Here is a 24,135-nt window from a genome sequence, read left to right as displayed (position 1 = left end):
GCAGATGAAAGATAAGATGTAATAATACATGACTGATAAGATACAATTTACCAAACTGCAAAACACCCCAGGCAAAGCAATAATGTCTCCACAAAGACAAACAGGTGAGCCTTTTATGAGAAAAAGTTCAATATTAACAGCATGTGTGTTTGTGATGTAAGTGCCATTTGGTGAGGGAGAAGAACAGACAGATTACAGACATTTATTAAAAGTTTAATAGACAGACCATCATAAAAACACATAAAATCTTGTATTAAAAATAAATCAGTTCATTTACACTGCAAAATAAAAACATCATTTAAAATATTTAGACCATTTTGCAATTTAAGCAAAAATGTAAAATGCATATATAATTTACATTAGTTGAGAAATGTGCCGCTTCATTTATACCCTTGCTCTAGGCTGTGTTCACGACTGAAATTCAAATGGAAGGTAGGGGCCTGTATAACTTAAGATCCAAGAAAATAGAAAATCTTCCTCATTTATTTCTCTACAAACTTGCCAAATATTTCTAACTTAGTTTAAGTCTATTCAAGTAACAACAGTCATAATTGGCACTGACTGTATCACTTTTTTAAGCTATTATGAACAGATGATTTCACTATAATTTATATATGCTGACAAAAGTCGTTGAACTTCGTGCCAGTTTTTGTTTGGATATGGATAAGCCCAGTAATTCCAGAGATATGAACCATAAACCAGGTCAACAAATCTGCAATCTGACAGTTACACAGCAAACTCCACCAAAGAATCTGAGCTGTCCTCCAGTTTAATGTTAAACGAGTGGCATTTAAGAATATTGTGATGTCTCATGAACACAACCCATTTGTTTTCTTTCAAAGCAGGTGGATGGGAAGTCCGTAGACCACCGGGGCGGCGCCGATCAGGTGTTTGAGGAGAGTGGCCTGTCGAGCCGGACCCATAAAGTCCAGTATCGGGGCCCCAGATCCAGAACTCAACCAGGACTCCAGGAGGGCCTTGGTGAACCGGTCTATGTCTCGATCTGTCACGTCCCACAGGTTTCCCAAAACAAAGGGGCTAAAACAGAGATGTGAAAGATAAAAACATTCATGGAGCTACTTTATTTTCTAGTCTTGGTTACAATAAATTGAGAAAATAAAAGGGATTAATTAAAAGAGCTGCACCAGGTGTTTGTTCATGTTATAAAGTAAAACTCGTGTCTCAGTTGTAAAAGCAGCTCTGTGTCAAAATGTGACCTCTGTGAGCAGTCAGTATAATTAATTATGAAGCTTTTTAGTGTCTGTAAATCAGGAAGTGTGCAGCTAACATGCAAAGTGTCTCTACAGTGTCTTTAAAGGTGCTGAAATAAAGTCTAATTTGTCTTGTTCCAGTACAGATTGAATGTAAAGGCAGCCTGTCTGCGTCTAATTCTAACAGTTTTTTTTATCCTCTGTGAACCAGAAAGTAAAGCTAGGAGTTCTCAGCATTACAGTGATGTCAGAACTCCACTTTGGTCTCTGACAATGGTGTGACACACTTAAATAATTAGGATGAATACAAAAATATACCGGTACATTCTCAAGACCGTAAATATCAAGTACAGTGCTTTTAATTTGAGTTCAAATAGACTAAAATCCAAGATTACAGTGGATTAATATGTTGAATAGTTTTGATTTGGTAAATTTTTTTGCTCAATCTACAAAGTTGTGGTGATTTGCTATTTAGGGATGTAAAGGTTAATAGCTTAACTGATATTTATGAATATACAGGCAGGTCACAATATAATCAACTAAAAATGAAGAACTGAGAATTTCAGAGGTGAAAATAAAGGGACTTCAAGCCAATCTACAGTCTAAAAAAATAAACCTAAATGTGCAGTAATAATACTATGGAAAGCTTTTTAGACAATGAAAAACATTTTACATACAACAAAACAAAATGAACTTTTATCTCACTTTCCTTTATCATTCAGAAAGTGTTCATAAGGCGGGTCACTTACTACAGGAATGGCAGTCAAGATGAATGAAAGTGAAATGAATGAAAGGATCTGACTGATCCTGGAGTCAATAACGGTGAATAACGACACACATTTGGGCCACATGTGAACTCACCATCCTGCGATGAGGTAGTAGAGGAGGATGCCCTGCCCCTCCTGTTCTCCTCTCACAGCCAGAGCGGCGCTGGAGCAGCCGAAGAGCAGAGACGCCGCTCTCATCTGCTGCTTCAGAACAGCCTGACTGTCCAAGAAGCGCGCGCCTGCACCATGACCCACGTAACTGTGACAGAGAACAAACATTTCACTGTGGATTTCAATCTGGAATGATCCTTTACTAGGCTCAGAGGAGTAATTGAATAATGGGATGTACAGTGCTTTGACACTACAATTAGTATTAAAAATGGACATTTGGGTGTCAACATGTAAAACTCACCTACAGCTATTATTTATTTGACAGACAAAGGACTTTGAGAATTATCTCCAACAGTCAATATAGAGTCATGGAAACCAGTATTGTATTTGTGTAAATTTAAGTGTTGAAAATGTATGACATTATTGACTTAAGTCTTCTCAAAGTATAAAAGCAAAGTGCAATGTACTACCTGTAAATATCTAAAGACTGTTTGAAATGAGAACAAGCCAATATAATATAAAAGGAACAGACGTGATAGAAATTTAGATTGTGGAAAGATTTCTTTCAGTCTGTCTGTGTAAATGAATGTGATTTCTAGGTGAAACCCAGACCAGTCATTAACATGTGTAAAGGTTCATCAGACACAACTGTCTCCTCCTTCAGGAAGCCTTTTGTTGTCCCAACTATGTTCATTTAGCACCAGCCTCTGAAACCAAAGTCACTCTGCTTTGATATGTATGTAACTTGTATTTCTGTATAAATACTCAGAGCTCAAATGCTCTGGGAGAGACTTGGGCAGATTCTGGGCAAATACGGAGCAGATACTGGGGGATAGTTGGAAGATGGGACAAGATGTGGTAGGGACATACTGCTGGTGGAGAGAGGCTGTTGGGCTCTGGCCAGGGCAGGCCTAGGCCCTGTCCATATCTGCTGTAACAAGAATAAACCTTGGTCTATATTTCATAAACTCATCAGCCTTTGCAAATGGATTCATTAATCTTCAAGAGATATATAATTTTTGCCACAACAGACATGTTTTAAAAAAAATATGGAATTGTCTTGACAAAGATATCAAAGGATCAAGTACAATAATGACATTTAAAAAATACACATTGAACTGGATTTTACTCAAGTATGAAAAAGAAAACTAAGCTGTTGTGAATAAAAGTGAAGATTTCTGTTTGCAATTGATTCATATGTGACTGAAATGAAATATACTGATTTGAAATGTTTAAAAGTAACCATCAGTGTGAATGTATTCTCTGGAAAAGGGGGCAGATAACAGAAGACCGCTCTTCTTTCTGCTCCTTTTCATTCATTTCTTGTATGTTTAATGTTGTGCCACTGTTAATGTCTTTTTATACTTTATGAATTAAATAAACAATACATAAAAACAAATATCTTTTGTTTTGGCTTTTCACATGGTTTAGAACAGATACTTCAGATTTCAGTGGTTTTATATGTGAATCTTAAAACTGCTTCATAATTACAAATGATGATTTAGTTTTAATATAACTATCTTTTTCACCTGAAATACACTCAGATGATTAAATTATCACTGAAAACTAAACTGAAATGAGATATTCTGAGTTTTTAAGAAGGAAATTCTAAACTCACATATAGAGATCCTTGGATGAAACTGCCTCCATCAGTTTAGCAGAATCAGGAGCCTGTCCACACACACCCTCCCAGTGCGATTTACTGCAGGAGAAAAAGAAATGTTTGCAATTGAAGACCAAATAATGACAAGTTAGTATTTACATGACATAAGGACTTACCTGCTGAAGCACTCTTTAAATCTCTCCTTTGAGTTTTCCAAATTTCCATCTGGGTCCAGGACATAAAACACTTTCTTTGTGTCGACGCCGTGCTTCAAAACGGACTGCGGGAGGATCTTTAAAAAAGAACAAAAAAAAAGAAAAGAGGATTACATTGCGCTTTGTGACTTTACCTTTTGGGTTTTTCATGGCAAATGTTGAATCTGATTTTTTTTTTATTTAAATGTATTTGTATAAATGATCCTGTACTTAGGATCAGTATTCACCTCTTTGTCGATGCACAGTCCGATCAGAGAGTGCAGGGAGGGCATCCGGCTTACGGACTGAGACCTCAGGACAGAGATGGACTCCCAGGGCAACTTCTGCAGGTACTGGAGGAAAAAATACGATAACCATTTAAAAACTTAATCACAGTCAGAAATGATTTGAAGACATGACATTAGGTCCATGAAAACATGAGTTGGACGTAGCAGACATTTAGTCCAACCTTGTCTAGAATAAGAACCACATGTCCTCTGGGTTCTTCTCGCTCTGACAGTTGAGACAGTGCGTTCTGGAGGAGCTGCTCACAGTCTGAGTCCCACTGTGGACAAACACCAAACGCAAAAGTCCTCAGGTCCTCTTCAGACAGAACAGGAGCAGCCGAGAGCACGGCCTGGAAAATAAGAAACAGGGTTAAACATTTTGCACAGGTGCAGTTCAAAAGAGAAGTACTTTACAACTGTAGCAGTGACAGTCCTTTTAAGATCAAAAATATTAATAACTCCAATAACATCGCATCAAAGACCAACAGTAGAGTATTGAAAATCAACCTACAATGTTTATTAAAAAAAACAAAAGCAACATTGTACATGCTGTTTAAATGTTGTGTTTCGTTCTCAGGCTCATTATCCAACCAGAAAACAGAATAAGCTCCTCAGTTCAGATTTTGTTTCAATTCTGTATTGTTTATGTTCAAGACATTCATACTGAAAGTCACTGTCTGAATGAATAAGGGATTACATACACAAAGATTATTATACAATGCTGTGCAGTGAGAATATTATTGTTCAAATTTGTGTGAAAGTGTTTAAAAAAAAAACAAAAAAAAAAAAAAAACACACTTTTAACATGTCCATGCTGAGATGGATTCCCTTGGCAAACAGAGCCGTGTAGAGTCTCTGGACTTGAGTCTGAAGCTCTGAGTCTGAGGACAGAGGAAACAAAAGACTCTTCCAACAGGACAGGATCGCTTCCATCTCTCTCAGCAGCTCCTGCACAAACACAATCATTCGTTTGTTTCAAATAGAAAACCACCACTCTGGATAGAACGAGTGTTGTCCTTTAGCCTGTGGTGCCCCTCAAAGTTTTTACATAACCTCTTCTGAGTTTAACTGGTCTGCTTTCACATTAAGACAATAAAGTGCTCACTACTGGATGGCACTTTCAGCTGTCATTTTTTATTTTTATTTTTTCAAAATTGGAAATAAAAATGAATACTAGTATTATAGGTTCATAAGTTTGTCATGACCATAAAACATACCATTTATAATGTCTATTTAAACCACATAAAACTGTCAGATATAACATATTTTATACCTTAGTGTAAAAAGTACTATTTACTGTTTTAAATCTTTTAACCTTTTGACCTTTAAGGACAGTGTGTGGACATGTGATCCATGGCTAAGATCATTTAAAAAGATCATTATTCTATCTATTATTTTTATTTTTATTTTATAACTGTCATTAATTACTTTCGTTGAATCAATAAAAGTCTCAGTCACAGTCTTTATACAACAAACCCATTGGAAACACTGCAATAAGAATGATTCAGCAGTTTATTTATCTTGCAGCTCACCTCGACTCTTGTGTCCAGGGCTCGGCGTCCTTCCCACCATTTGGCTTTATCAGCCACAGAACTCACCACCTTCTGCTCCACCTGGATACTGTCGATCTCCTGCACGAGCCAGCTCAACGGACGCTGTGAAGCAATGGAGTCATGGTCAAGACAATACGAGCTAAACTCATCTCAATCTGCTTATGTACAGAATGTAGAATATACTCAGTGTACATGGGAGGAAGTGAATTAACATCAGTCCATTTCCTCAAATGCCAAATACATTTTTTTGCCCCAAAAAGAATGTCAAAGATCTCAAAATCAGTGTCTTAAGCACAACACTTAAAATATCTGTGTGCAGCTTGTGCTATTACTGTTAAAAAGGTCTGAACCTGGGTTGCCAGTGCCTTAACCAAGTTTTTTTCCCCAGTCCCAATATGCAAACAGAATATACTGCAGCAGCAGAAGCATTGATTAATGACTGGCTGCATATGCTGAGGTTTAGTTTAGTGTAGATCTAGAGCAGAGTCCTTTTTGAGCCATTTGATTTGTGAAAGATCTTTAAAGTAACAATTTATGAACCCAATGAGCATAGTTTTATGTTTCCCTCCCCCCATCCTGCTGTCTTTGTTTACAGTGTTAGTGGTTGATGTTGTGTTGACACAGACAGTGATGTGCCTCCTGAGCCTGGGCTCTGACCTTCTGTCTGGAGCTGGGGATGTGCACAGTGACAGGAGCACGGTCCTTTTCAAGTCGAGACACAAGAAGAGAGTCTCCCATCTGCCCCGGCCTCAGCCCCACCACGGACAGAACGCACACCACGACTCCTGAGAGAGGGAGGGACGGGGGGAGAAGGAAGAATGGGAGGAAAGGACAGGGTGTTTTTAGTTGTTGCGTCGGATCTGAATACAATGTGAATGTTTATTTAAGTCTCTTTTTTATTTTGCAAAACCTCTTCAAATCCTGCTAATTTTCCATTGTGTGGTAATCAGTAGAGAATTTTAGGAATAATTAATTTAATCAGATTTAATAAAGGATTACACTATAGACAAATTTAAGAAACTAAAAGGGGTTTGACAATTCTGTATAGATACTTTATATTAGACTACTACACTACACTGATATTTAAGCATAGATTAATTAAAAACACAGTGAATGACCAACTCATTTACCTGGAGGAAGATGCTGAATTTGCTGCATGAGCTGTTGACAGTGGCTCTTTGGGAAATGGGAGGCGTCTGCGTTGGGGAAAGAAAAGACCCTCTGAAGCTGTGTGAGTCTGTGAGCTGCAGAGGCCCTGGGCTCATCTGGACCAGGCTCATCTAAACTCAGGGACTGCATCCTGTCCTGAAGCTCGTTTGAACTCTTTTTTAGCTTCCTGGAAAAACAAAGCAAATCACAAAAGAATTGAAATATATCACAATATTGGCACATTATTGGCTAAGGCATTAGTCAAATGGTAAAAATGAATGAATATTACAGTACAGTATTAATTCATGCCATCCTATGAACAATCCAGGCAAAACAATAGATCTCCATGGAGAAAAGTTACAAACTACATTTTTAACAGAAGTAAATCAATAGTTACTTGAGAGAGTTGGCCAGATGCCGGATAGTGCGGTGTCGGCTGGAGATGCCCAGAGCCTCAATGTGGAGCAGGGCAGTAGTGAGAGGGTCATTCTGTCCTGTGGCCAGAGCCAGAAGAGCACAGACAGAGGAGTAGATGTTTGGAGAGGGACAGTGCTGCAGGATCAACCAGGCCGACGACAGCAGGGACTGCACCTCACACAGGGACAGATTGTCTGAGAAAAAAAGAAAATTGTACTTTTTTATTCATGTCAATATTACCATCCCCTCATATGACAAGATCACTAAAAATTAGATTGCAGGATACTGTATATCGCAATCAAAATGAAATATTTTGAAATATTGCAGTTAGCAAAATCTCAAAGAATGCAGTTATTTAACATAATACGAAAAATAAATCATCCTCTCTCATGTAAAAAACACAGCTAAGCCTGCTACACGTTGTAGTTTATATCGCTATAAACAGGTGTTAAAATTGAATTCTTATACGAGTTTAGCTGTTCAGGTTTTAGTCTTTGATCAAACGTTAATGTTACTAGATGGGTTCAAAATCAGAACTTGAAAATCATGATTACTCATTCTTCTAAAATCTGTTAGCCATACTAAAAACAAATGAACTTGAAAGCCCACCTGGTTTGAAGTTGTCTTGGGGCAGCTGGGTTTGTGTGCCCTCTGCTGGGTGGCCCCTGTTCTTCAGCTCAAACACGTCACCTTTTCTCAAACCAAAGGCCATGTCTCGTCTCAGAACCTCAAAGTCTGTGTCTGAAAGAACACAAAGAACTCAAGCATTTTTAAACTCAATCAAGTTTGGACTGGTTTCCAACTTATTGTAATAATAACTTGATATCAGTGTGACCAATAAAAAAAAAAAAAGATTTAACAGACTTGCTGTATTAAGTGAAAAAGTAGCTTGGGGAGAGCTTTATGAATATGTGTGTGTAAACAGTACAGCACTCAGGTGTCAGGTTTGGAAGTGGCGGGTGATTCTTTAGGCCATATGCCATATTTTATTAATTTTAATTTTAAGTTCTTTGTTAGCCACAATCATATCTTTGTGATTCTATAATGCAATTTTTCAAAAAAAAAAAAAAAAAAAAAAAAAAAAAATCACACTAGTGGAGAAATTGTATTTGTGAAGAAAAAGAAAATTGATTCAGATTTAGTTTTTTGTGGGAGGAATTAGACAATTACATTAAACCAGGACAAAAGTTAGTTTGGTTTTAGACCGTACAATTCTGATCCATAAATCAATAATAATGTGAAGTAAATGTTAAATCTCATGATCTTACCCATGGCCGTCTCCGCCCCCTCCTCTGTCTCTGTATCAGACGCTCTCAGTTCTTCGATGCTCATGTCCAGCACCTCCACAGTCTCCTCATCGATGGTTCTCATTTTGTCCGGCTCCTCCTCCTCTCCCTCCGTCTTGGCTCCTCTGGTCGGCCTCTTTGACCTTCCTCTCCGCGCCGGCTCCTCATCCTCAGATGAAGTCATCTGGATGCTGACGGTGGTCTTCTTGCGCCCGGGCCTTTTGGCGGTTGGGGTCTTTTCGATGGCAGAGGTGACAGGTGCAGCAGGCGTGGCAGGTGTAGAGGAAGTTTTGCTGCTCTGGACAGATTTTCGGGTGGAGCGGGTTTTTGTGGCTTCTTTCTTGGTCGATTGTGGATTGATCTCAGAGTCACTCTCATCACTGAAGTCAACCTGAATAAAAAATGGAAATTAGGATTAAACAGAATAATAGTCATAATCTTGGAAATATTTATGCAATTTAGCAATAGAAAGGACTTATGGAACTACATTAAAGGGCTAGTCAGAGATTTTTATGATGTATTTGAATGAAATGTGTCTTGACCCACAACAGCTAAATTGTATAAGCCTCCGTGTACTGTCTGTATGTCAATTATAACATGTTTTATTGTCAGAGAATGCTAGTTATTAAAGAATCCGAAGTGAAGTTGTAAAAAGTGCTTAAAAACTCATTGTGGTCAATAAATAGGATGCTCTGAATGCATAAGGCATGTGAGGAAGAACTTTGGACCACTGCAAACTGTTTAAAATGAACTAATTCTGTTTTTGATATTTTAAAACTGGAAAAAAATCAGATACTGTGGCTTTAAATTATACAATTACTTAGGGATCAGATTCCTAACCTAATCAATATTCTGTCAATAGTGCCCACTCTACTTAACTCATGTTAAGTTTGGTCATTATTTTTCCATTTGTACAGGGTATCCCAAATTTAAGACTTTTTAAAGACCTTTTTAAGACCACTTAAATGAAAATTAAGACCAACGTCATACCCATTACAACACCAGGTCCAATTCTAATAATGACCAACCAACTCCCAGTAGTATATATAGAATCTAAGGCTACATTTATATGATGACAGTCCTAACAGAAGACACAAAAGTGGCGTAGCGTCTTCACTCTTTATTCCGTGTTTAGACGAGTGTTTTCGGAAGGACATCTGCATGCATACAGTGATGCAAAAGTGTGTGGAATTGGATTGTGTGTGTATGTATGCCAGGCGGCTCGGTGGTGATGTATGTGACGTAAACATGTACGTGATGTGAGCAGATCTGACCAGAGTTTTGCGTCTTGGGCAGTGTAGAGGAAACTGGTTGTTTACTCATTGCAAAGCATTGTTTGCGCATACTCCAAATTAGACGTTCATTCACGTTATGTTGTTTTTTTACCCTCCCTCCATTTAACCCTGCACTGCAGCCCGGTTGAGTAAAACAAAAAAACAGGCTAATGAAATTTAAGACCTTTGTGAAAAAAATAAGACTTGGACAACAGAATTTAAAACTTTTTAAGGTCTTAATTTAGGAACATGAAATTTAAGACCTTTTTAATACTTTTAAGACCTTGTGGCTCCCTTATTGTAACTAAATACTATTGATAAATTCAGTCTCACCTTAAACCTCAGTCTCCTTGTCCGTCTTGGAGCAGCGGGGACAGGGTGGGCTGGCTCCGGCTCTGGGGACAGTTCTTCATAAACTTGGAACTTTGAGGCTGTTTTGGGGGCTTTCTGCGCTGAGGCCGGAGGTTTGAACTTATGCACCGGGGTGCAGGCCAGAGTGGGTACAGCCGTGTTGAAATCAAACACGCTCAGCTCTCCGAATGTGGATTTTGACTTTGGGATCACTGGCGTCATGGGAACAATATTTCTCCCCTTGGACGAAGAACTTGAACTGTCAATTCTTGTTTTGACAGTTTTAGGTTTCTTCAACTCTTTTGTTTTGTCTGATGTTTCATTTTTAACACTGTCTTTTGTGTTAGCTGTGGAGTCTTTCTTTGCCAGAGGTGTCGGAGGAACAATTTTATGCTCCGTTTTAATCTCTGTGATCTCTTTTGGTAGTTTCCACTCCCAAATATGTGAAAATAGCTCTTCTGGTAGACAACCCTTAGTGGACGCTATTGTAACCAGTGACAGAATTGCTTTAGTCGCCATTAACGCTGCTTTGGTTGGCTGGACTACTGGGTTAGGTGTCGAATCCAGAAACGCTAAACCAGCTTCTACGCCTTTCCACGCATTGCAAACTTTACTCATTCTCGGGTCAAGCCCACATAAGGCAATGCGAAGATATATTCGTGCCATCACATCCTGCAAAAATAACGGTTTTGCATTGGATTTTTCAGCAAATATCTTAGCTAATTTTGCCCCAAGTTTGGTTGATATATTCTTGGAGCGAGCTAGTGCAGCCCAGTGCAGCTTTAGTCCGGTTTTAGCTTGATCTGAGTCTAGCAGGAGGTCTAAATCGGCACGTGTAGCAGCCCAGCGAACAGTAACTCTACCCAGGCAAGGTTCAAGGCAGACTGAGCAGCTACAGTCTATCTTATGAGACAAAGCGGAGAGCCAACGGCGGGGCAGAGATTTAAGGGGAGGGGAGCTGGTTGGGTCAGTCAGGACAGGCTCTCTGGTGATCCAGCGGGTGCTCAAGATGTCCGCCAGGTCGTCCTCAGTAGCGGGGAAAGGGGAGTCGGGCTTCTGAGCTAAACGGCCTTTTCTGGGTTTGAGTTTCATCTCTGACTTTTGCTGTTTATTTGAAACATCTAAAAAGAGAAACATATATTATTCTAATTTCAATTCAAACATCTTTCTAGTATCCAATACTGTCTTGAGTGTAAAACTTAAAGGTGCATTGTGTAACTTTTCTACTGACCAGTGCAGAGTTCGAGCAGATCTCTGACTTTGTTCAGGTCGAGTCCACTCTCCTCTTTCTCTCCCTGCATCAGCTCCAGCTCAGCCTTCAACACCAGCAGCTCAGCACACCTAAAGATTAAACACATTTATGGATGTTTTAATACGGTTTCACAAGGTGAACGTTCCATTTCTATACAGAAAACTTTTATAAAGAACTGTGGCAGCATACAGACTAGGGGTGTAACAATAACCGAAATATCGAGTTGCAAGTCTCTTTGCTTAAATGAAGAGTTATAGTGCAGCAACAGCTAAAAAAAAGACAGAGGGAACTACATAGACCATGATCCTTTGCTTCATTTCAGTGGAGACTACAAGAAGAAATAACATTTTTAACAGTCTTAGTGCGTTAGATTAAGTCTTGTCAAGTCATTTTAAGAGGAAAAAGCAGCATATTAACAGTTTTAGCTGTTTAGTCTCCACAAAATATCACAATAAATATCGTACTGTGAGATGTATGTCATGAAAATATCTTCCAGAGAGATTTGTATATTGTTACATCCCTAATTATGCGCCTCCCTACCATATCGTGAGCTTACCCACGATATTGCAATAAATATTGTAACATGAGGTTCATACCGTGACGATATTGTATTGTGGCACTTGGATATCGTTACACCCCCTAACACAGACATTAACAAGCAGAAAAGTGATAATGACTTGATATATGCATCTAGGGACGCACCAGTAGAGCTACTGGTATCAGATGCCCTGGATGTTGATGTATCGAGTATTGGTTCAAACATATCATTGTAGTCGATATAGTGGTAAGGCCTATAAACTGATGTAATAAGACTATTTACTGGCTGGTGTTTGCCAGAACATCTCATAATGTGAATATGTAAGAATGCATTTTTGATTTACAAAGCAGTCCTGTAGTTACTTGAAGGATAAATAATTTGACCTATTTAAGTTAAATGTGGAAATAAATGACATTTTCAAGATACTGGCCAAAGCCAAAGTAACTTTATAATCCTGTACAAATGCATAGAAGGGGCCTGTTGGACTTACTGGCTGAGTGCCTGCAGTTTGATGGCCAGTTTGAGCGCCTCAAGACACTGCAGTCGAGCGTCGTTCACAGCTCCAGCATGTCTCCGAACAGAAACCATCTGAACCGAGCAGCACAGCAGGTCACACAGCAACTGCCACTTTAAGCACAGATTCTCCCCTGGACACAGGCACACATACACGTGCAGTTAAATTTCAGGTCAAGGCAGAGAGAGAGAAAGGCCAGGCAGGTCATCTTTACCATTATTCCTGTTCTAAAATCTCACCCTGGTCGATGAAGCGCACCTCGGAGCTTCCACCACTGTTCCCATAAAGACCTTTTCCGACCACAGTGACCAGGAGGCTGCAAAAGAGCTTCAGACTTTCATACACTGCTGTGTCGGGGCTGATGAAGCCTACGTGTAAAAAAACAAAGACATCATTTTAGAGTAGAGTCAAAGCTTCAGAATTAGAAGTTCCACAAGTAAAGACTTTTTCGAAAATCTATGAGCCCTATGATCTATGTGGTAACTATGTTCCTACTCCGGTCCAAAAATGTTTTACCTAAAATTGACCAAATATTTAAATTATTTTGTGATTTATAAAGTTTCAGAAACAGATTTTAAATAGAAAGGTTATGGGGAAAATATATGTGAAATTTTCTCCTGGGACCTTGAAGTGGGAGATCACTGTTAGGGAGAATTTCCATTGTCCTAAAATAAGCTGGGCTATATATTGGCACAGTAAAATGTTTCTCATATTCTTGACATAAGTTGCTATTTCAACCAAAATGCCTGCTTAACAATACCAAGGCATTAAATGATTCAAAAAGAAATGATTTGTGCCACAGAGTATATCTGCTTATTCAGTGCACCCATCACTGTATATAACTTCGCACTCTCGTTCAAATAGAGTAATGCCTGCACATAAACTGACCGTGCTGTTGTATGAGGCTCCTCTGGGCCTGTGGGAGAGTCTTTGTGTCTAAGCACAGATATGAGCCGAGCGTTTGGAGAGCGCGAGCCCGGAGCAGATACCAGCTCTTAGACTGTCTCTGATCACTGGCCTCTTTCAGAACCTCACACAGAAAAGGGACTCCCTGCGAGATCTGAAATCAAACACTATTAATACAACACAGCAAAACGTATATCCATTGTGTACTAAACTGGCCTAATCTTCTGCTTGTTTGTGATTACTTATTACAAATACAATACACTTCTTATTCCAACCTATATAAAAAATGACAAATTCAAATTACTGAACTAAAGACGTGGCATTTTAAAATCATGCTAGAGATTTCAGTTTCGCACTGCACAGTATTATAAAAAAAAAAATACAACTTGAATAAATGAAGCCCTTTTGACTGTACTCACCTGTCCTGAGCTGTAGCAGTACTGAGCTTTCAACAGAGTGACCAGCACAGAGACTGAAGAGGGGCCTTCAGAGGAGCTTTCTGAAGCAAGACACTTCTCCGCTTTTTCAATTTGAGTCTGAAAACAAATACAGAAATGCATTTTTAAATACCAAAAGTCCATGCCACTGTCCAGGGGCTCCAAAATACACAAATAAGTGATATAGATCCTTACCAGAGCCAGTTCAGGGGTCCCCAAGTCCAGGAGGAGACTGGCCGATTGACAAAGGTACGCGGCACAGTATTGAGCTTCTCCGAGCTTCTGGGCGAGTTGAATGGCCAGTTGATAAGTTTCCACTGCTTTTAAAGGCTATTCAGAAGAAAGAGACATTTTATGAATCAATGTAACAGAACATATAACCATTACCGATAATATTGTTTACCACTTTAAAGGGCCTATATTATACAAAATTTACTCTTGTGAGCTTTTAGTTACATTGTACTATTGTTACCTCCTCAAAAACAGACCTGCAGTTGTGTTTTGTTTCAGTCACACGTGTTTGAGTAACCCTTATTATTAGTCTACATCTCCAAAGCTCAAAATGCTCTGTTCCACCTTGTGATGTCATTATTTTTCCATATTTCCAGTAGTTTTCTAGCCAGGCTGGCACCACCTAGTGCCTTTGCTCAATTTCATTTCTCTCCAGCGACTAGGTCAGGAATCAAAATACACTGGATAGTTTGCAAAAATCCTGGAAGTGCAAGTTCGGGCACCAGCCAATCAGCAAAGAGCCATATATTCTGTGTTATCAAGGATTTAAAGCCAGAATAAAGAGAATGTTTGGTGAATTTCATCAAGGGGAAAGACATTATTATTGTCCTTCTTCCTACGGGATTTAGGAAAAGCGTAATATACCAGTTAGCTCCGTTAGTGGTGCATTACATACATCACGACCAAATAGCAGCGATTGGTTAAATGATAAAAAGTACCACCTACCCACCTACCGTCAAGCGAATGAATTCTAACACTGCGAGGTCAGACAGTTTCTATGAGGTGAAATCAGGCTAGTAGTTTTCAACTTAACAACTACATATTACCTTTTTTTTTGTAGAGATTGGCAATTCCAGGGTTGAAATTATCCAAATTATTCTAATGAAGGTGTATGGAGTTTAAAAATACAGTTGAGATCAAGATGGAGTGTCTTCTGTTTAAGAGAAGAACTCAGCCTAAACATGCAGGATTTTTCTATGCTAAACATGTGTGAATGAAACAAAATTCCAGGTATGTTTTTGATGAGGAAACACAGATTAGGTATATGAGCCCTTTAAGCCATTGCCAAAATCCTACACCATGATCATCCCTTTTATAAATTAAACATATATAAATGAATTATGAGTTACAGTAAATAAAAACTTTAGTCTATATGTCCTGTCATTATTCAAATCTCTGCAGTCACTATACAACTTAACGTTGTACCACAAAGAATTTCCAAACAAGAACAAATTTAACTACTAAATAACTAAGAATTATTTAAACTACTACCAACTACTGACCCTAAAAAATCATGACGCGGAAACAAACTTAAACATTGTTCTTTCTACCTTCCCCATGAGTCTGAAGAGAGCAGCCATCACAGACATGGAGGTGCAGGTTTGCTTTGGGCTCCTCACGGACGGAAGAGCCTCATTTTTCAGAAGTGCCGTCCAGTCAGCTAAAGCTCGCTCCAAAGGTTGGCTCTGCTCTGAAATAACAAAAATGAATGGGCAAAATTAAATATTACACTAAACTGACTCTTCAGGTCAGAAAGAACAAAAAGAACTCAGCCTGAATCTGCAGGGTTTGTGTGTTAAACATGTGTGAATGAAACAAAACGCAACTCCAGGCCTGTTTGTGATAAGGAAACATTATAACATAGATCAGAAAATAGTGCAATACAGCCCCTTTTAAAAAGCAGTATCATAAATATCATACTCTGTACAAACTTTGATACCACAATGAAAACAGAAAGAATTTATTTTTCATCAATCACAATAATAGTTCCATGTGTTCTTATACAAGTAGTAATTGATGCAAATATACATTTTTCTAGATAAAAGTGGTTAATTTGTGAATTTAACTGCAACTTTTCTTCAGTTAGTGAGACTTGGTGTATGTTTTGAATAGAAATAGAATAGAATAGAAAAAGAACATAGAAGAAATAGAAAGAAATAGTTCTACGAATGGAAAAAGCTACCAAAAAAGTACAGATTTTTAATGTAAGTACTAATTAAAAAGTGGCCATACTGTTCTGTGCATGGAGGCTGAAGTGCAGGCCCTCGTACACAGTGACGCTCTCCTGGTTCTTCTGTTTGTCTTCATATTCAAAGTCATTGGTCCAGGTCGGGTTGGTCTCACACTGGGTTTGGTCTCTCAGCTGCTGCCGCTTCCTGTCTTCCGCAATAGCCTAAAATGGGTAAAAATGTTACATAAGCATGCCTATATTATGCAAAAACATGGGAATAACTTTAAATCAAGCCCCACATCCTGCAGGTTTTTCTCCAGGCTGCAGATATAAAGCCATAACAGAGTATGGGCCGTGTCGTCCGTCAGTTTGTCCGAGTTCTCTGGAGTTCTCAGTTCTGCTTCCAGAAGCCGCAAAGCCTCATGGGTAAAATCGACTGCAGAGCTGTAAAATTAGAGAATAAATGGAATTTAAATCATGTAAAGGTCATTTACAACAAGACTCATTTAGTATTTCTCAAGTCATTTTAACCAGATTAAAATACCCACAATGCTCCACAAAATAATGAAATGCTTATCAGAACAGCTAAACTATAAATTCTTCTTCATCTGAGTCAAATACGACCATCTAACAAATATTAAGGCCTATAGGCTGTTGCTCTGTTTCAATTAATTAGTCAGTAGCAAATGGTTCAGTGAGAAAAAACAATAGTAACATATATTTCATCTCTCATTCATTGAAGAAATCTTTATTACTGGGTTTCATCACAACATTCAATCAGGGCAGCTAAAATGAATAATATTAAAACAGATTTTTGTTGTAATATAGCAACTTCTAGGGTCTAGTTACTAAAAGAAATACAGTTCAATTTTGTGAATTTACCTTTTAGATATTTCATGGCGAAGTACACGCAACTGTAATCAAGTTATTTTGCAGTGAGGGGGGCATTGCATGTATGTCATTTTCAGGAGTCTGTGATCAGTCCGAGTATTCATGGTCCAGTTTAAGTTGATTTTCAACAAAAATGTGACAGTGACCAAATGTAAACTGTTGGCTAATGCTATCCAGCTTGTGACTAATTTTATATTAAAAGGTACTTATTTAGCAGCACAAAATCAGCCTGTTGCAGTTCCAAGTAAATCAGTGCTTTGTGGTCAGATTGTGTTAAATTAGCGGTTTAGATTTAAGTCTAACAGAGCTTCAGACACAGCAGGACCTCCAGTTAGCATCACACCACAGAAATGTTGATATCATCGACTGCAAAAGTATCAGTTGTATGATGACAGAGCAGTACTCACCAGTCAGTCTGTTCACTGAAGTCCTGGAAGCAGACAACCTGGGCCATGTAGCAGAGGTAGACGGCTCGGAGGTGTGTGTGGGGACTGTCCTCGTGGCAGATATCCAGGAGGTCACAGAGAGTGTTGTACCGCTCCTGAGCTGTGTCCCCTGGGGAGTCTCTGTACGCCCGCAGCTCCTCCTCCAGCAGGGCCAACATTACCCCCTCCTCTGGGACATCTGAACCGAAACCATCACGCAAGGTTCTGGGGAAATAGGAGATTGTAAAGGATGGACTTTTGAATAAAATTTAATAAATGCAAGATAATGTGGATTAAAAAATAAAAATAACACACAAAATTGTGTTAATCTATATATTGGACAGTTAATAAATTGCCTATAAAGTTACTTATAAACAAGATTACAGTGCTACCCAGTTAAAAACCAATGTTTAAAAATGAAAAATAGACCAACTAGAACAAACCAAATTTTTCCTTAATTTAGGCATTAGCTCATACCTCAATCTGAGGTCTTCGTCAGAGTTTCTGGCAGCGTCCATCTTTGTTTTTACCCACAATGCCACAGGTTCAGACATGTGACCTGTGATTTTGTCTCCAAGAGCCTTCAGCCACAGAATGACCCAGTCCAACGCTCGCTCCAGGTGACCAGAGCGTCGAGAAGCCTGCACCGCGAGCATGAACGGACGACTCAACTGGACACAAACATATACACAATATACATGTGCTCAAACGAACACATTATAATTTCTTTACATCAGCATACACACAATATTTCACACTTCCACACCAAAACATTTGTTATTGGGGATAAAGAATGTTAAGATTGCAGTAAAAAGACAATCTGCCCTGGCTGATCCAAAACAAATTTTTGTAATTGGGAAAACAAAACATCTACATTCTAAAAGATATAGACTCTTATTCTGTCTCTCAAAATCTAGAGTAAATACACTTGTGACTTTAAAATATGAATCACAAAACATTCCATTTCTCTGAAGTATAACCCCAAATATCCACAATTTACATTAGGAGAGCCTTCCTAAACCCAAAACACATTTTGGATGCTGAAGATGATAATTTCTGAAGAACTCACCCGGTCAGCAGACAGTGAGGAGGGAGTGTTTCTGCTCAGGTCTTTACACAGGATCTCCAGGAGCACAAAGGCCTGATCATACAGACGCCTGTTATACAGTCCACAGGCCAAATTACTCACAGCCACCACTATAAGGAAAGACATGGAAAAGCAAAATAAAGTAAGAATGGCTATGAAAAAAAATTAATAGCTTTACTCTTAGTCTTTGGATCGGTTGTAGTTTATTTAGTCAATTTAATAAACAAATTTAAATAAACAAACAAATTTAAAAAAATAAATAAATAAACACATTTAATAAACAAAATGTCTTGCAAATTTAGTGGACAAAATCCAACGCTTTTAGTTGACCAACCGTATATTTTAAAAATAAAAATGATGATAAATACTACTTCATGGACTTGTTATACTACATGTACAAATACTTGAATTTGTTCCATGAATGTGGTTGGAGGGTTTGGGCCTCTGTGATTGAAAAGAAATTCATTAAAATGTCTTTAAGAGCCAATATTTATTTTTCAACTGTTATTGTGTGTTTATTTGATAGTTTTACTCATGTATAACCCTTTTGTCTGCAAAAACATTACATTAGGAAAACTAAATATATTAGTTGGCAGACTCTCATTGTCACTTGATGTATTAAATGGTTAAATCAAATAATCACCAGCTTTGATGCACAGGTTTTCATTGTCCAGTTTCTGTAATTCTCCCATGATCTGAGCAGCCGAGGCCTGGCAGAACAGGAGCACTCTGTCCAGTATGGCACTGTCCTCCAGCTGTGAGAAAAAGACAGATTTACGATGTTTGAATCGTAGTATTTCACCGTATTTTAACTCATACATCATACATTTACCTGTGAAGCCTGCATGCTCTCATAGGCAAACACAAAGCCTTGGTAAATACTGAAGCAAAGGATCTGCTGAAGTTTGTTGTTTTCAGTTTGGCAATTTGAGTTCTGCATGTAAAAATAAAAGGTGAAATGCAATGAATCCATAAAAATGAATTAATGACAAAATTTTTAGGTTTGTAACAAAGAAAACAATGTGTGTTTTTGAAATGAACACAGATTTCAGTATTTATGCACTGGGGCTTCTGGTTGCTTAGTAAATTATTTGGACTGCAGTGGGGCAGCAGTTGGAATAGCAATAGAATAGAAATCACAATTTGAGGAGTTAAAAAAAAAAAGCAATACCTCTGCAGTCAATGCAAAGTTCTTTAGGCCTTATTCTCTATAAAACCTGTTAACTCTGTAGAATTAGACTCGTTTTAAAAGCATAATATATGAGTGATGGCTGTTCATGATTGTCTCAAATGTAAAAGCTTCTGATTGAATTTAAAATCCAGTGAACTGAACTGATATAAAATAATAAAATTAGATTTGCAATACTTACAATAAATGACATAAATCTGACCGCAATGCAAAATTTTATTAGCTGCACAATGAGCAGCTTGGGACTTTTTAACTGTGGTCTACGAGATTCAAGTTTCTGTCAGTAAAAGAATGGTTTGGAGAGAATACAAATTTTAAATAAGAGCAATTTTGTGTGAGCAATCAATATAAGGGAAAAAATGTCGAATTAGGGCTGCAAGATGTGAATAAAAACAGTGACATTTTCCAAAACTCTCAGAAACAACACTAGTCTGTTATACTGACCTTCTTGAGCACTTTGGATATACACTCCTGATGTTCCTCCAGAAAAGAGAACCAGGAGAGGAGCAGAGTCCCGCTCAGAGCTGTGGTGTGGCTGTTCTCTACGGCCCACACCACCAGCCCACACGCCTCCAGCACCGCGTTAGCTTCAGTACCCCCAATCACCTCTAGGGACCTCAGGGCACGGGCACACTCTGTTAAATACTGCCCAAACTCACGAGACTCCTTCATTGAAACATGGATCTTTACCGCCAGTCTACCAAGCACCAACGCTGCAGATGGGCAATCAGGAAGCGCTTTAACTTTACTCTCAATGTTTTCTAATAAGCTAGTGGCTGTGTCGTAGTGGCCTGCCTTACACAAAACCTTTGTGACGATTATTATAATATGAAAAATGGGTTGTAAATTTGATTTCTCTCTATGCTGGTTATCGCCGCTTTCATCCACAGCTTTTCCAGTTGTCCAAAATTTTGAAAAACACTTGTGTATTTCCTCTGACAAAAAGATTGAGTCCTCCTTTGTCAGTGAACGGTTGTTTTCAAATTGTCCAATCGCATCTTGGGCGTAAACTGGAGCTTTCAGTGGTGAAGAGTTGTCACTTTCTGGGTCTAATAAAAGGAGGAAGCTCAGAGCCTGGAGTTGGCAGTGCAGTTTGTCCCGTGGGGTCAGAGTGGTTTTGTCTTTGGAGGCAGAGAGTCCATTCCACAGAACAGAGAAACTGCTCCAAGCCAGAGTCTTGTGGTCTTCACACTATAAAAAATACAGTGTCAGTAATCATAAATAAACCTAATTACCACAGAAATGAAGTGATAACTGACATTTTAGTCATGTTAATCATTTTAACCAATTCAAATAACATTTAAGATAGTGGTCCTCACACAAAGTATCACCTAAAATAAGACAGGTCTTTCTGAGTGCAGATCTAATCCAGGTCTAAAATTGGAACTATACCAGGTCTAAAATTTAACTACTTCACTGCTTCAGTTACAACTAAGAAATTTCCCAAAGGAGGACAAAAAAGTGAATAAAATTGCAGAGGAAGAAAGAAGAAACATATCTAATTCGTAATCAAAGTGTGGTCGTGTACTTAAAAAGGTACAAATGTAATTAGAATCTCATTGCTTCACAGTGTCAGATGCCAAAATAAGATTTTTATAATCTTTACTCTATATTCTATATTGCATTTTGTTTTTATTGTCCAGCTGTTCTTAGATCTTGCTCAAATGTGGAATTACAAATAAAGGTTAATCTCTTATCTAATGCATCTCTTAAATTACTCAAAATTGCCCCATACATTACAGTGACATAATCACCTAGAAACAGAGCACTTTTAATTCCCATCATACCTGCTCTGCTCCCAAAAGCCTGGTGTGGAGCAGCTCGGCCACGTCACTGAGCAGACCGTGGACCTCCAGAGCGCTCAGCTTCTTCAGGATATGGAAAATGATCTTCTCCATGTAAAACGCACTGCTCTGAGCCACACTGAGCCCTGTTCTGTCATAGCCATCCACAGCCACCTTCACCAGCCTCACCAACTCCACCACATGGGCCCGGTCTGAAGGACTAACCCCGAGATGGTGGTTACATGCACGGACCACACGGTCACAGAGAGTCCGCCCCTGGAGCCCTGGCTGACCTGTCACATACTCCTGGAAAACATACATTCAACATTAGTAGTATTTACTTAAATGTTTACAGTTTATAGTCAGCAGAATGCAGACTTTGCAGGAAGAATTCTAACTATTTTTTGTGTTACATAGGAATGATTAAAAGGTTCTGTATCGTTAAAGTTAAAAATATTCATTTGACAAAACAAAATTGAATTGTAAATTGTGACTGACTGATATGAGGAAAAAAATTGTGATTCACATAACTCAACCTTTTCATAAAGGCTACTCATTTAGTTTACTTTGTCCCAAATCTATTTCAAATATTGTATTATCTACTGTGTTGTAGCATTACCAATGGCTCATAGGGCTAGGCATCATATAGAAGTTGCCACTAAGATACACCTCGATACACAGGCCACGATATGATACATATCTTGATACGGTGCACTTTTGATTCGATCCGGCTCAATAAAAAACAAAGGGTAAATCATTACTGTGATACTAAAAGTCTTTGTTAAACCACTTTTTATGCAAAGTTAATAGAAACATACCTTAGGATCCTGTATTGTATAGTATGAATGTTGTCTGTGTGTTGTGTGAGTCTTATGTTCTCTTTTTATTTGTTTTTTCTTTCTTTTCTGTAAACGCTATTTTTGTTCATGTATTTAGGACCCCCTCGCAAACGAGATGCTACATGTCATGGGATTCCCTCATAAATAAATATCCATTTTACTCATCAAAACTGAATATTTCAAATGTGTTGCAGTATCCTTCCATTAAACAAGCAACAAAACTGTAGCACTGTAACAAATAATGTAGTAAAATATACAAAAAAAAACTCTTGGCGTTATATTGATATAGCAGCCCACGATATCAATACTGCATCATCACATTAAACAATTATTATGATATATCGATATTTTTGCACACACCTAATTGCTTTGTCATACATTCAATTACTTAACACTATAAACTTCATGTCACTTTTAAATTATGTCTAAAAGGGAAATTCATCTGTAGTTTCACAATATGGAATCATGAATATAATCTTTACTAATCTTATTAAAATGTGTCTGTTTCAGTTGGAAATATGCCATCTTATACAAATTTATCAGTTTTCATTTGATATTCCAACAAAAATGCTGGTCTATTACACGGAGGAAACAAGACATAAAAGTTAAGGTTAGGTTACATAGATCCACTAAAGAGAAGAGCTTGGTATTTCACACTTTTAACGTGTAAGAAAACATGATTTAAAGCGTCTGTTATGTAACGCCTGGTAAACAAACCTACCTGTAGTTCAAGTCGCAAAAGTTCCGTTTCTTTGGTGGAGGCGGTCCTTTTTATATATTCATCCAGTTTTAAACACTTCATGTCGACAGCTGTATCAAAAAACAAGTCAAAACGTTTACATTTTACTTAGATTATCACGGGATTATAGTATGTGTCGCTGTTATCCACCACAAGCTTAGCTACGGTTGCTAAATAATTTGACAAGTCTTTACACAACACACCAACAAAGCTAAGTCCTTTTAAAACGCTAAAAGATAACTTACATGAACGAGAAAGGTTTGTTCTCCTTAAAATATCTATGGCAGTTCGACGGGCATAACTGAATGCCTAAGTTATAGCTAAAAACGTTGTAAAAGTGTTCAAATTGAGAAGCTCTGTTATCGTGGAAACTTCGCCGTCCGCCGCGCACTGGTTTTGAATGGCAGCTTTTGACCAATCACATAGCACATCCGCCAAACCGGAAGGGTTCATGGGAAATGTAGTGAATAACAATAAACACCTCAGAAGTCAAAACTAAGGCGACTAGACGTCCCTGTTTACCCAGGACAGTCCCAGTTTTGAGCCCTGTGTCCCTTGACCCAGCAGATTTAGCCAAATTTTTTTATTTGTCCCAGTTTCATTCAAGAAATGTCCCATGTGTCCCTATTTTGGACCAATTTGAAACCTGCCAGCAGTAAAAAGAGGCATACATTGACATTTGTTTAGGTAAAATATAGAAAATGTGACTATACTGACTCGAGTGCAGAACTTAATTACGCACTCGTTTCACAATTTTATTATTACCAACCACGTGTCCCAGTTTTTGATTTTAAAATTCTGGTCACCCTTGTCAAAACTCACTTTTAAGCTAATAATACAAAACATGTAGTATTTTTTATTTACTCATGTGTTTATTTGTGTGTATGTGTGTATTTTATATAAATAACTGATTTGTAAAATAAGACAACAAAATAACAGAGTAGTTTATTTGTTTAGAGCTTACAGTCTCCACTAGATGGTGTAAGAGGTATTTCACAAAGCCCATTAAATTCAAAAGGAAAAAATAAATAAATACAGATCATGGGGCGTATTTATCCAAGTCTATATCTACCACAACTTTATGATATGAGTTTTCCTCAATCCATTTCTTGTATATAGGCCTAGGCTATAATTTTACTTATTGGTACG

The 24,135-nt window shown here is 38.1% G+C and overlaps 1 protein-coding gene across 1 annotated transcript; it reads right to left on the bottom strand.

Moving 5' to 3' along the window:
- Positions 1 to 197: 197 nt before the first annotated feature.
- Positions 198 to 23,372, bottom strand: espl1 (extra spindle pole bodies like 1, separase). Its single transcript, XM_020923238.2, has 32 exons — positions 23,232 to 23,372; positions 22,969 to 23,057; positions 21,412 to 21,714; positions 20,069 to 20,815; positions 19,268 to 19,369; positions 19,079 to 19,190; positions 18,418 to 18,545; positions 17,826 to 18,019; positions 17,331 to 17,573; positions 16,332 to 16,476; positions 16,095 to 16,254; positions 15,413 to 15,552; positions 14,046 to 14,180; positions 13,833 to 13,949; positions 13,396 to 13,567; positions 12,747 to 12,875; positions 12,484 to 12,640; positions 11,435 to 11,544; positions 10,186 to 11,324; positions 8,561 to 8,969; positions 7,902 to 8,033; positions 7,273 to 7,486; positions 6,857 to 7,062; positions 6,384 to 6,511; positions 5,706 to 5,828; positions 4,972 to 5,121; positions 4,356 to 4,523; positions 4,135 to 4,239; positions 3,869 to 3,984; positions 3,708 to 3,791; positions 2,073 to 2,237; positions 198 to 1,038 (listed from the first exon to the last, which is right to left on the bottom strand). Exons 2-32 carry the CDS (start codon positions 23,047 to 23,049, stop codon positions 837 to 839), a joined length of 6,516 nt encoding a protein of 2,171 aa, XP_020778897.2. The 5' UTR covers positions 23,050 to 23,057; positions 23,232 to 23,372; the 3' UTR covers positions 198 to 836.
- Positions 23,373 to 24,135: the final 763 nt, after the last annotated feature.

The sequence above is a fragment of the Boleophthalmus pectinirostris genome, unplaced genomic scaffold, assembly GCF_026225935.1.
Source record: "Boleophthalmus pectinirostris isolate CB_2022bp ecotype Guang Dong unplaced genomic scaffold, ASM2622593v1 HiC_scaffold_3, whole genome shotgun sequence".
Taxonomy (NCBI): Eukaryota; Metazoa; Chordata; class Actinopteri; order Gobiiformes; family Gobiidae; genus Boleophthalmus; species Boleophthalmus pectinirostris.
This window is presented reverse-complemented; position numbering and strand designations above follow the sequence as displayed.

Bases quoted from the DNA above. Each gene is read 5' to 3' on its own strand.
- espl1 (XM_020923238.2), bottom strand. From the start codon at position 23,049: ATGAAGTGTTTAAAACTGGATGAATATATAAAAAGGACCGCCTCCACC. The intron at 19,370-20,068 runs GTCAGTATAACA...TTTTACATGCAG, and splicing joins TATCCAAAGTGCTCAAGAAG to AACTCAAATTGCCAAACTGA. The intron at 3,792-3,868 runs GTAAGTCCTTAT...TTTCTCCTGCAG, and splicing joins TTTAAAGAGTGCTTCAGCAG to TAAATCGCACTGGGAGGGTG.